Source organism: Carcharhinus amblyrhynchos, chromosome 17 (genome assembly GCF_965287045.1).
Source record: "Carcharhinus amblyrhynchos chromosome 17, sCarAmb.v2.hapA, whole genome shotgun sequence".
Taxonomy (NCBI): Eukaryota; Metazoa; Chordata; class Chondrichthyes; order Carcharhiniformes; family Carcharhinidae; genus Carcharhinus; species Carcharhinus amblyrhynchos.
In genome coordinates, this window is record NC_137340.1 from 42,420,756 (window position 1) to 42,433,939 (window position 13,184).

The 13,184-nt window shown below is 42.5% G+C and overlaps 1 protein-coding gene across 2 annotated transcripts in view; it reads right to left on the reverse strand.

Moving 5' to 3' along the window:
• The window catches only part of rbm20 (RNA binding motif protein 20), a 214,273-nt gene that overhangs the window by 41,286 nt on the left and 159,803 nt on the right, over positions 1-13,184 (reverse strand). The window contains exons 9-11 of one of the 2 annotated variants that reach the window (XM_080205309.1): positions 11,357-12,035; positions 6,606-6,707; positions 3,039-3,684 (exon numbers count right to left, since the gene is read on the reverse strand). In XM_080205309.1, coding sequence (XP_080061435.1) covers positions 3,039-3,684; positions 6,606-6,707; positions 11,357-12,035 — 1,427 coding nt within the window. The remainder of the gene's footprint in view (positions 1-3,038; positions 3,685-6,605; positions 6,708-11,356; positions 12,036-13,184) is intronic. The other variant, XM_080205310.1, reaches the window with a different exon arrangement.

The following is a 13,184-nucleotide window of genomic DNA, read 5'->3' on the forward strand; positions in this document are numbered from 1 at the left end:
TAGCTTTACGCTTTAGAGACCTAAAGATTCATTAGCTCCATGCGTATATGTAATGGTAACTAAACATGAACAAGCTTTGTCATTAGTTACACTTCTTTGAAGTGAAAAAGTAATTTTAAAAAGGGGGATGTTGTGATACGGCTTTAAGGCATAACGTCACGAGCAGGAAAATGTGTCTTTTGCTCCAGTCTTAGTTTCACTTTTGCCTTGAACAGCGCATACACACAGAGCTTTTTATGTCCAGGCAGTGGGCAGTTTGCAGGGGTTGCCCATCCTAACTGTCTGCCCTACTTCCATGGCTATGTTCATTACTGGGTGTCCCTTGAAAGGGAGCATGTGATGTCCCCCAGCATATTGAGGCATTCTGTGTCCAGTGGACACTGCGGGGACTTAGGGGTATCTTATCCACTCATTTAATCACATTTTAAAAACATGTTTTAAGTTTCCTTTAAGATTTTGTTCACATTGATAGAGTATCCCTTAGAGGCTGACTTTTAATTTATGCCTGATTTTGTTTATTTACCTTATTTGGTTAACCCAAAGGAAACACACATAGCTCTGATGCCTTCAAGTTTAATATCTCCGTATAATTATTCTCATGTACCCAGTTTTAATAAATTAACTCACAATGTGCTTATCCATGTAAACAATCCCTTTTCAGCAATTGGTGCCTTGTGTCCTATATGGTAAATAAGCCCAAGGTTATCATATCATTTGTAATAAGTTGACATCCGACAGCCCCTGTGGTTGCCTCCAAACTTCTCTTGGGTTGGCTAGCCTGACTACAGCTCGCAATCGCCCTCCTGAGCAATGAAGGTCCCACTTTTGTAGACACTGCCTCACAAGGTGGGTAGGCCTCAGAATTTTTCCAACTCCCACTACTCGCCACAAGGATGAAAATCCAGGCTAAAGTGAGGAAAAGCTTTTAGTACAACAATTATTTAGGATTTGGGATACACTGACTAAGAGGCTAGTGGGCACAGAGTTAATAGTAACCATCAAAAGGGAATTGAAAAAACACCTGAAGGACAAAGGAAAAGCCGGGGTCTGAGGAAAAAGTAGAGGGGTGTGACCAACTGGATGAAAGAAGAGAGTTGATAGGCTGAATGTCCTCGTCCTGTGATGTAGAATGAGATGGCTTTATAACGTTCAGCGGGGATCAAAAGCTTGAACAAAGTGATAGATAGGGTTTAAGACAGTTCGTAAAGAAATGACAGAGCTGGAGGTGTGGGCAATGGAATTCCAAAGCACAGGGTGGCTCAAGTTACAGACATCAGATGGAAGGTGAAGGAAGGGAGGGGTGGCGTGGAGGCCTAAGGGACTGGATTCAGGGGAAAGGAGAGTTTGTCAGGGGTTTGAAGCAGAGACAAGAAAGGGAAAGGCCATGAAGTGGTTTAAACACAAGGAGGTGTTGGGTTAACCTGGGACCATCGTGACTCAAGAATAGGACTGAGCAAGAGTTGCTGCAGAATAGAGTATGAGCTCCAAATTATGGGAAGAGCTTGAGTCTAAAGGAGGCTGGCCTGGAAAGTGTTCAAATAGCCAAGTCTGGATGTGATCAAGGCAGGGAAAAGGCTTTCAGTTGAAGATATGAAGAATTTAGAAAGAAGTGAGCCAAGTCACAGAGATGGAAATAATCAGGTTTGATTCTACAGAGGATATGGGGCTGGACGCTCACCTCAGGGTCAAACGGGTGGCATGGAGCACAGTAGTTAGCACTGCTGCCTCACAGCAGGCAAGGACCCAGGTTCGATTCCCAGCTTGGGTCACTATCTGTGCGGAGTTTGCATGTTCTTCCCATGTCTGCGTGGATTTCCTTCAGGGGCTCTGCTTTTCTCCCACAGTCTGAAAGGCGTGCTGGTTAGGTGCATTGACCCAAATAGGCGCCAGAGTATGGCAACTAGGGGAATTTCATAGTAACTTCATTGCAGTATTAATGTAAGCCTTACTTGTGACTAATAATTAAACTTAAAAAAAAAATAGGGTATTGGGTTGTGAACATTCTGGTTCAGCCTTAGGCAGCCTGAAATCTCCCCAGAGTGTAATCAACTATAAGTTAGCAATTTGGTGGGAACATGCCAAAAAAGTCAGGAATTTGATGGGAATGTGCCACTTAACAGCATTTACTTTCATTGCAAGTCCTTTTGGAAAAATTCCATCTTGTTGAATGAATGTAACTGGACTTTTAACAGTGTACTAAGTTCATAATTACTGCTAATAGCTTTATTGGCCCTGAAAAAACTAATTTTATATTTGTGGACTGTCACATTTCATCATTGTGGTAAAAATGATCTATATTTTAAAAATATATTTCCAGCTATTTTTGTTATTTCTACCGTAATCCTGTGCATATGACCCAAACATTTATGTCATTCTCCATAAAGTTATTTAGGAATGAAGAACAACTAGTGCTTTTTAACTTCTTGGTTTGCTGTCTATGAGAATACTTAAATGTGATTGGCTGCTTATCTTGCTGGCTGATATCACTGTTGCTGGGTGCCTGGAGATTCCCACTGTCTTGGTGCCAGATTAAAACTGATGTCGGAAATCTATGCCACACAAACTTCTGGAACTTTATGGCAACTTATTTTGAGGTCAGGGGCTGATGCTTTTAGTTCAGGTCTGACTGCGAAACCTGGGCCTGTGGGCTTACAAATGTAAGCCTGGGAATCAAACATTCGTCCAAATAAGTTTGCACCATATTTGCGGTGCTGGACCTATCAGCATTTAGGGTGCTCAATATTGAATACTATCCAAGATACTAATTTTCATAAGCAAGGACTATGGAAGTGTGGAGCAGAATTCTCTGGCTGTGTTGATCTAATAGTCGGAAATTCCTTTTCGACCGTCAATGGCGTTTCACACTCTCTGCAATTCGCCCGCTAAAATTTCAGTGGCGGGCAGGCTGGGAGAATTCCAGCCATAGAAAGAGCATGTTTTTTTTTGCTAAATAAATGCAATATTTTTGAATGCAGCAAAAGAACTATCATCAAGAAACAAGATACAAAATTTTTTTAAGAGAGATAAATGTCATGTACCTTTACCATCTGCTTCTGATGGCGCCTTCTTGACTTCATCCGTTTCTGAACTGCTACTGAAGTTCGGCAATGATTGGTCAGTTCTCTGGTTTTTTAGTATTTCCTCTGAGAAATGTTCTTCGTGGAACTTCTCATCAGCTTGGTAAGACACATGAGGTATGTTCTGGTTCTCTGTATCCAGATGCTCAGTGGATTCACTGTCACTCAATACTTTGTTCATTTCACAATTTTTATAACTCACAGGGCTTCCGGCTCGGTTAACATTAGAAATCAGATTCTGTTCCATCTCATTCATTGAAGTAGATGGCATTTGAGACTGGCTCGTAGATTCTACTCTATCATTGCCTAGAGACAGAGTTGGACTCATTAGTCTTAGCTCCTCAAGTGGAGTGCTACAATGATTATCACTGTGTTGATCTTGGTTAGGAATTGTCTCATTTGTTATCATGTCTTTATTGCTTGTTTCCATTTTTTTCTCCAGTTCAGTTTGGATGCAGTCAGTCTTCTTGTTCTCAGGTGTTTCTCTTTGTATCTCCATCAAGAGCTCTTCCTCTTCGCCAACCTCATCCACAGTTACAAACTCTTCCATGTTGCCAGAATACCATGCCTCTCCTTCACCTTCACTTCCACTTTCCCATGTTGCGCTCTATATAAGAGTGTGAATGTTGACAAAGATATCATTAAATTTAAAAGACAGGCCAAGTAGTCTACTGTGTTGGAGGACTAATACAATATCCGGTGTTGGGATGAACTTATCACTCCATGATTCTCCACACATTGGGCAGGATTTTCCAGCCGCCCTTGCCCCAAAACCGGAAAATCCCTTCTGAGGTCGGTAGAACTTTGCACAGTTCTTGTGACAGGTGAGGCGGGAAAGTTCCCCCCACTGAGTTCCTGATCTCAACCTCATCTAGCGCCCACTGAAGAGTATTAACATCCCAGCCCTGTTTTGCATTCTCATGCCACTGGAGGCCAATTTCAGTGGCCCTGGTGTAGATCTGACAGTAGGTGGCTAGGACATCCACTTAGCCAAGGACGGCTTATGGCATAGGAAGACTAAGAATCATGGGGAAAAGTAGTAAAATCAAACATCTTATAAGCAGGCTGTTTAGCCATGAGTGTTAGTCCCAGACATTTGAAAGGATTGGCCAATATTTCCACTCCCCTGCACTTCCCCAAGACCCTGTAAATTTCTCCTTTTGGGCAGGCCATGGTGTAATGGTATTGTAACAGGCTTAGTAATCCAGAGAACCAGTTTCGAATCCCACCCAGGCAGCCCGTGGAACTTTAATTCAAAAAAAATCTGGAATTAAAAGCATAATGGGTAACTATGGAAGAATTGTTGATTGTCATAAGAACCCATTTAGTTCAGAAATGTCACTTAGGGAAGGAAATTTGCCATCCTTACCTGGTCAGGCCTACATGTTATTCCAGATCCACAGCAATGTGATCCATTCTTAAAACACCCTCTGAAATGGCCTAACAAGCCATTCAGTCCAAGGGCACTTAGGGATGGGTAATAAATGCTGGCCCAGTTAGTGACGCCCACATTCCATGAATGAATAAAAAGTACATATCTAATTTCAAAGATGAGGGGGAAAAAAACTCAACATCAAAAATATCCAAAGGGTTTCCACAGAAATCTGTCTCAAGTGGTTTAACTATACAACTGGTAACATTAAATCCACAAAAAAAAAGGTTTTTTTTGTCCATCATTGTTTCTTGAAAATGTAACCTTAGGAACTGCATATTTTCATGTTTTCCAATGTGTAACATCATGATCTAAATGTGATTAACATTAAAATTGTTGTGTGGTATAAATAAAGTCATATTTGCTGCCTTCACAAGAAGATAACCCTCTAAAACTGAATCCCTATCATAAGACCATGAGACATAGGAGCAGAATTAGGCCACTCAGCCCATCAAGTCTGCTCTGCCATTCAATCATGGCTGATATTTTTCTCATTCCCATTCTCCTGCCTTTTCCCCACAACCCCTGACCCCTTGTTAACCAAGAGCCTATCTATCTCTGTCTTAAAGACACTCAATGACCTAGCCTCCACAGCCTTCTGAGGCAAAGAGTTCCACAGATTCACTACTCTCTGGCTGAAGAAATTCCTTCTCATCTCTGTTTTAAAGGATCGTCCCTTTAGCCTGAGGTTGTGCTCTCTGGTTCTAGTTTTCCCTACTGGTGGGGACATCCTCTCCATGTCCTCTCTATCCAGGCTTGCAATATCCTGTAAGTTTCAATAAGATCCCCCCTCATCCTTCTAAACTCCAATAAGTACAGACCCAGAGTCCTCAACCGTTCCTCATACAACAAGCTCTTCATTCCCGGGATCATTCTTGTGAACCACCTCTGGACCCTTTCCAAGGCCAGCACATCCTTCCTTAGATACGATCCTCAGAGGGATAGCATTATCAACAAATTACATATACACTGCATTGCAAACCAGATACAATTGTTAGTTGCTAACCTATTACTATGAGTTTCAATCAAGCAATATTTCTCTGGTAAACTTAAACCCTTCTTTGAAGTTAGTTATTTTTGCACTAAGAATGTGGCCCAGAGCTATAAGTGCTCCTAGTCGTGAAATTGATTAACGGTTTACTCATACTTGTGTCTCTTAGTAGGAATTGTCCATCTTCAATAATGCAACTAAAACTCTAGGCTGTTACTAATCGATTCTGTTTAGTAATATTTGAACTGTACAGTTCCCTTTTTTTCAGTCCTTCCTCATTTTATATTCTTTCCCCTGTGTGTTACTGGATCACATGTTTTTACTGAACCAGAAAGATAGGGAAACCACCTACTATCAAACATCTGCTCTTGGTCCCCACACTGGGGATGCACAGCATCAGCCTAGTGGACTACATCTCTAAGTTTCTCAACCCATCTATGTTCAATTCTGGTCACCACACTACCAGAAAGATGTGGAGGCTTTGGAGAGGGTCCAGAAAAGATTTACCAAGATGTTGCCCGGTATGGAGGGCATTAGCTATGAGGAGAGATTGGAGAAACTTGGTTTGTTCTCATTGGAACGACGGAGGTGGAGGGGAGACCAGATAGAAGTCTATAAGATTATGAGAGGCATGGACAGACAGGATAGTCAGAAGCCTTTTTCCAGGGTGAAAGAGTCAACTACTAGGGGGCACATGTTTAAGGTGCAAGGGGCAAGGTTTAAAGGAGATGTACGCCTGGAACTCGCAGCAGGGGAAGCGGATACGGTAATGACTTTTAAGGGGCGTCTTGACAAATCCATGAATAGGATGGGAATAGAGGGATATGGTCCCTAGAAGAGTTGGGGGTTTTAATTAAGTTGGGCAGCATGGTCGGTGCAGGCTTGGAGGGTCAAAGGGTCTGTTCCTGCGCTATAATTTTCTTTGCTCTTTGGTCTGCTCCTTGGTCATCTCTTTCCAGTTGTGATCAAGAACTTGGAGAATCAATGGCCTGATCTCATGCCCTGCTGCTCAACAACATTGTGCTCTGGAACACCAATATGCTGCCTCAGCATGCCCTCCCTTTGATTAGGCTTGTCACAGGGCTAACCAGTAGGGCTAACCTACCTGTTCCTTTCTGTTTCTTTCTAGCTCTGGTTCTGGTGATTCTCTGCTGCTGTGGGGTGATGAGGATCGTTTCCTAGAATACTGACCTTCCTCTTCATTAACCTGCCATCAGAATGAGAGTGGATTTTTCAGGTATCATGCCTTGAACGGAGCAAGAATAAAATATAGGGTAAACAAATTTCTTTCTTGATTATCTGTAAGACAGCTGCACCAAATCAGCTTGGAGAATTTCTATCCCTGTTCCTAGTAGGTCCACAATTAGCACAAAACAACTGGTATGGGGAATGGCAAACAAACACCGATTGTTCTGAAGGACGTTATTAAGGAAGAGAAAGAAAAATTCTGTTTTGCATCTGTTTAATCCGGGAATTGTTAGGGTACCAATCAGAAACTCCAAGGTATGTTATGAAGTCAGAGCAGACCCCAATAATTTTCTATTTTGGCTTTTGTGTGAGGATAAGATGTTCCATTCCAGGTGTGATTCTACTGACAAAATGGAAAGCCTTTATCAAAACAAACTTTATTTAACATCACGGTTTAAATATAACAAATGAATTAGCTTAACTTTTAACAATTGAACAATACTTAAACATGACCAGATACACTTGTTAACTGCTAACCTATTGCTATGAGTGCCAATCAAGCAATATTTCTCTTATGGACTTAAACCCCTCTTTAAAATTAGTTCGCAAAACACAGACATAGTATATTTGTTTTGAGCAAAGGTTAACAGTCCTGCTGCTTTCAGAACCCCTCTGGAGAAAGAGAGACAGAAAGACACTTGTTTCTTCTCGCAGATCCAGGCAGGAAATGCTTGTATTTTAAAATGAAAATGAAACTGTTTCTTTCCTACAAGCTTAGCCCCTCCCATTAGCCACGTGAATCTGTCCCTGTCAATTAACCTACTCAAAACTCACACGACTTTACAGACCAAGTCTGAAATCCCAGAAGAACCAAAATGAACAAAAGATCCATTAACTCTACAAAGAACTAAAATCAATTAGCAATCCTGCATTCTTAGTATCCACTGAATGTTTCACAGACAAATCCATTCTTGTAACAAAACACCGCTTCTTAAAGCCTTAAAGACAAAATGTAGCAAAATAGCATGGTAACATCACATAATGTGCATGGACACTGGGTGCCTGAAAGAATTAAAAAAAAATTCCCTCTTATCTTCCATAAACTGATTGGCACATAATTTAAAAAAAAGTTTTATATGTGTATGAAGCTTGGAATATTGAAAAGACTTTGTAACATTAATAATTATCTTAATCTTGTATCTATTGCACTTTGTTTAAGCACTAGATCAGCAGAAACATGGGCAAAACCCTTAACTATAAAACAATGGATGGGCCTTCAAAGTCAGAATGTGGGTCCAATCCAATCTCCAAACCACCCATGCTTCTGCCTTTAACAGAGATGAGAAAACACTGGGCGATCAGTCCACACTATAAATATTATAATAGGGTTGTAATCTTCACTATTATTTGGCTTTTTCAGTTTGACTGTGGACAGCTCATTCTCCTGAGTCTTGGGAAACAAGGCAGTGATACCAAAATAGGACTGTCACATGGAGGATATAAGCACCTTTATATCTTCTTGCTGAAATCAGCAGGCCTGCTCCAATAATTCAGCATTCAATAGATCAATTGCACCTTGATTTTAAAAGTATTTGTTTTCAAATCCCTCCGTGGCCTCACTCTTCCTTCTCTAGTTCCACCATCCTTCCAGTACTCCTCACATTCTGGCCTCCTGAGCATCCCAGATTTTAACCACTCCGCCACTGGCGGCCACACCTTCAGCTGCCTAGGCCCCAAACTTGGGAAATCCCTCCTTAAACCTCACTTCCTTACCTCGCTTTCCTCCTTTAAGACACCCTTTAAGGACATAAGAACGAACAGAAGAACTAGGAGCAAGTATAGGTGATCCAGTCCCTCAAACCTGCTCTGACATTCAATACAATCATGGCTGATCTCATCTCGGCCTCAACTCCACTTTCCTGCCTGTTCTCCACAACCCTTCAACCCATGGCTAATTCAAAACCTGTCTACCTCCTCCATCCACCGCACTCCGGGGTAGTGAATTCCACAGACTCATGATCCTTTGAGAAAAGTAATCTCTTCTCGTTTCATCATTTTAAGTCTACAACCCCTTACCCTAAAATTATGACCTCTTTCTTGTTCTAAATTGCCCCACAAGAGGAAGCATCCGCTCTATGTCCACTTTGTCAATACCTTTTATCATCTGAAATATCCATTGACACTGTCGACACTTCCCGCTGCTTTGAAAAAGCAGCCGGCATAATCAAGGACCCCATGCGCCCCGGACAAACTCTCTTCCACTTTCTTCCATCGGGAAAAAGACACAAAAGTCTGAGACCATGTACCAACCAACTCAAGAACAGCTTCTTCCCTGCTGCTGTCAGACTTTTGAACGGATCTACCTTGTATTAAGTTGATCTTCCTTTACACCCTAGATATGACTGTAACACTACATTTTGGATGCTCCCCTTTCCTTCTTTGTGCGGTATTCTTTGTCTGCTTTGTGCACAAGAAACAATACTTTTCACTGTATACTAATATATGAGACAATAATAAATCAAATCAGAACAAATCAAATCTCAATTGGATCTCCTCTCATTCTTCTAAACGTTTGACAGTATCAGCCTAAACTGTTCAATCTCTATTCAGAAGACATACCCTTCATCCCTGGAATCAATCTGGTGAACCTTCTATGAGTTTCTTCTAAAGCAATTAATCCTTCCTCAAATAAGGACACCAAAACTGTACACAGTACTCCAGATGCGATCTCACTAATGCCTTGTATAGTTGCAACTACATTTCCCTACTTTTATATTCTATTCCTTTAGCTATAAATGTCAAAATTCCATTTGTTTTCCTTATTATATTCTATACCTGCATACAAAGTTTCTGCAACTCATGCATAAGGACATCCAGATCCATCTACACCAAAGCATCCAAAAGTCTCTCTCTATTTAGATAATAATTTTAAAATCTGCCTTTTTAACCAATCTGACCTATCAGTTCCTTCTGTAACTTGGTGTCATACTTTATGTGATAATGCTCCTGTGAAGCACATTGAGACATTTGAATGTGTTAAAGGAGCTATATAAATATAAATTATTGCTATTGTTGTTGCATAACTCACCCCTGGCCTTCCTCATGAGGCTTTCAACTTTGGCCTTCGAGCCACTGAGGCCTCTGACTTCCCATCATCACTGCCCTCGGCCTCCCATTCTCCTGGCTCCTGGGATTTAGTTGTCCACCAATCCCAGACCATTGACCTGCCCATCTCCAAGTTCTTGATCCATTCCTTAGGCCTCTGATCCTTTTCCCTGGTCTCTGATTGCCTCTTCCCCAATCCTCCGATCTCCAAGCACCCAGGCCTACTATTTCCCCTGCACTCCAGGATCATCAGCCTCTCTGGGATCACTATGCACCCCACCCCTGAACCCCTTCCCCATACTAATTGACTCACCTTGCTGCCTTACTGGGATTGAAATACTTTGGTCCATGTCCAATTGACACCACCCTCCCCACCCCACCGCACCATCCATCTTCCCTCCCCACCAAACCTTTCCCCAATCTTGATCAACACCCTTTCTCCCCTCTGGGATGGCCTGTCCTTTCCTATCCCCACACCAGCTCTGCTTCCTCTACTCTTCACCACAGGCCCCCACACCCTGCCACCAGATTGACCTCCCTCTGGGGCCAATGTATCTTGCCCTGAAACATTCATTCATCTGTTCCCACTCAACTGAACCTACTGAGAAGCTGGATAGTTTGGGACTCTTTTCTCTGAAGCAAAGGAAGTTGAGGAGTGATCATATTGAGATCTATAAAATAATGAGGAGCATAGATCAGCTAGATAGTCAATATCTTTTCCCAAAGATAGGGGAATCTAAAACTAGAGAGGATAGGTTTAAGTGAGAGGGGAGAGATATTAAAGGGTTCAGAAGAGCAATTTTTTCACACAGCGGGTGGTGAGTGTCTGGAACAAGCTGTCAGAAGTAGTAGTAGAGGCAGGTACAATCTTGTCTTTTAAAAAGCATTTAGACAGTTACAAGGGTCAGATAGGTACAGAGGGATATGGGCCATTTGCAGGCAATCTGGACTAGCTTAATGGTAAAAACTGGGCTGCTTGGACCAGTTGGGCCAAAGGGCCTGTTTCCCTGCTGTAAACCTCTATGAGTCATATTGCCGGAATTTTACCGGAACAGTCGCCCCAGAATCGGGGTGGACAAGGCTCGCAGAATGGCATTCTCTATTGGCCTCGGGCGGGATCTTATCAGACTCATGTGGGTGAGGTGGTAAAATTCTAGCATGTGATTCTATGAGACAGTTTTTGCAGTGAAACCTCTTGTAAATACTGTATCTGAAGTTTTTTATCGTCCTTTCGGGAAGGAAATCTACCGTCCTTAATGGCCTGGCCTACATGTGACTCCAGATCCACAGCAATGTGGTTAACTTCTAAAAGCCCTCAGGGATGAGCAACAAATTTTGGCCCAGCCAACGACACTCACATTGCATGAACCAAAAATAAGTGTGACAAAACATTAAAGGACTTAATAAAGTGTGAAAGTCATTGAATAAATAAAAGTTCTTTCTTTATACACTTTGATACAAGATCTGCCTGAAATGGGACTGTGCATGAACAGTGGCCAGTGATAATGGTGGATATGATTGCTTACATTGAATTGGAACATGGCCATGACATCTTTTTCTCACCTCACTATCAGATGTGTCATCTTTCTGCTCTGTCCTTTCATCCTGTTCAAGAGCTGCATGGATTGTGTCTGTCAGAATTGGAGATGTCAGACTGTTATGTTCACCCTTGTCCTCAGTCTGATCTTGGCTGCCTGAGGTTCTTCCCTTCCCTGCTTGCTGATGGACCTCACTCTCTTTCCCTTTAGTCCGCATTGAGTGTTGACTCTTTATTGAATTAAGCTTTTGTTCTTTCTTATAATCCTCTTTCTTTCGGATCTTGTGCTTGGACTGAGATAGATTCGGGCTTTGGCTAGATTTTCCATATTTATCTTTATGACCTTGGTGTCCATCTCCTTTGTCCTCCAGTGACTTTGGGCTAGATCGCCCACTTGGCTTAAAGTATTGTTTTCTGTCATAGCTCCACTTGTCAGATCCATCACGATTCATCTCACAATAGTTCTTTAGTGTGGATTCTTTATCCTCCTCTCGTCTTTTATGAGACAAGTAGTCCTGAGATCCTTTTCTTTCCATTCCATTATTCCGCTCTCCCCTGCTGATGGCCATGGGGCTCAGGTTGCTCCTCCTGGGGCTCAGTGAGGAACGCTGGGAAGAACTACAGGAAGTCAAGCTTGGACTATGCAGTTCCATCCGGGGGCTGTGTGACCGAATGAGTGGGCTGCGGGACCTGGGCCTTTCCAATCTGTAACGAGAAATGGTCTAATTGTATAAAACAATACTCAGTGACAGAATGTCAGTGGAAACCCTCTGTACTTTCCCTTTAGTGTGGTTTTCTGAGCGTCATTTCAAATGGGAAATACTGTTTCAGTATTGAATTAGTAGCTCTGTGGGTTGGATTTGGTCATTCTCAATCTAGTCTCTATTGTTTGCAGATCCATAATGGGAAATTTCCCAGGTTTTAGCCTGGGTTAATGCTGACTCAGTATTCTCATTCAGAGGCATGAGGAATGATTCGTCACGGGAGTATATCAGTGTGATTCTGGGTGGCATCTTTTAAAGTAAAGTGAGATCGGGGAAGTATTTTTTTTACACTCCACCCCATAAGGCATACTTTACAACAGTGGAATCAGCCCACCATTGACCGGACCTTCCTATCTCATCACCTTCAATCGGTTTTCCTATTGTTTGCACTCTCCACTGCTGGGAAAGTCGCAGCAGAGGGCCACAGCCATCAGTGGGACTGAAAGATCCTGTCGTCGGGAATAGCCAAAGATTGTTGGCCCATATCTGTAGAACCATAGAAGATGATGTGGAGATGCCGGTGTTGGACTGGGGTAAAACAGAAGGAAATTCCACAACATTAGCTTAAAGTCCAAACAGGTTTATTTGTAACAAAAGCCGCAAGCTTTCGGGACAGGCTATCCCTTCGTCAGGTGGCTGGGAGTTCCCGAAAGCCTGTCCCGATAGTTTGCAGCTTTTGCTACAAATAAACCTGTTTGAACCATGGAAGAACCATAGAACCCCCACCCTGCCCACTACCACTCACTCCCATTGCCTCAGTGCTGCCACCCAGGCTGGATGACTTACACTACAACTGTATTCCACACACCGGGGTGGCTGGCTGGACATCATAGAATCCCTACAGAAGGAGGCCATTTGGCCCATCGAGCCTGCACTGACAGCTCACCCACACAGGCTCTATCCCTATATTTACCCTGCTAGTCTCTTTGAGGGGCAATTTACCATTGCTAATTAACCTAACCAGCACATCTTTTGGACTGTGGGAGGAAACCGGAGCACCCAGAGGAAACCCATGCAAATAGGGGGAGAATGTTCAAAATCCACACAGACAGTCAAATTGAACCCGGATCTCTGGTGTTATGAGGCAGCA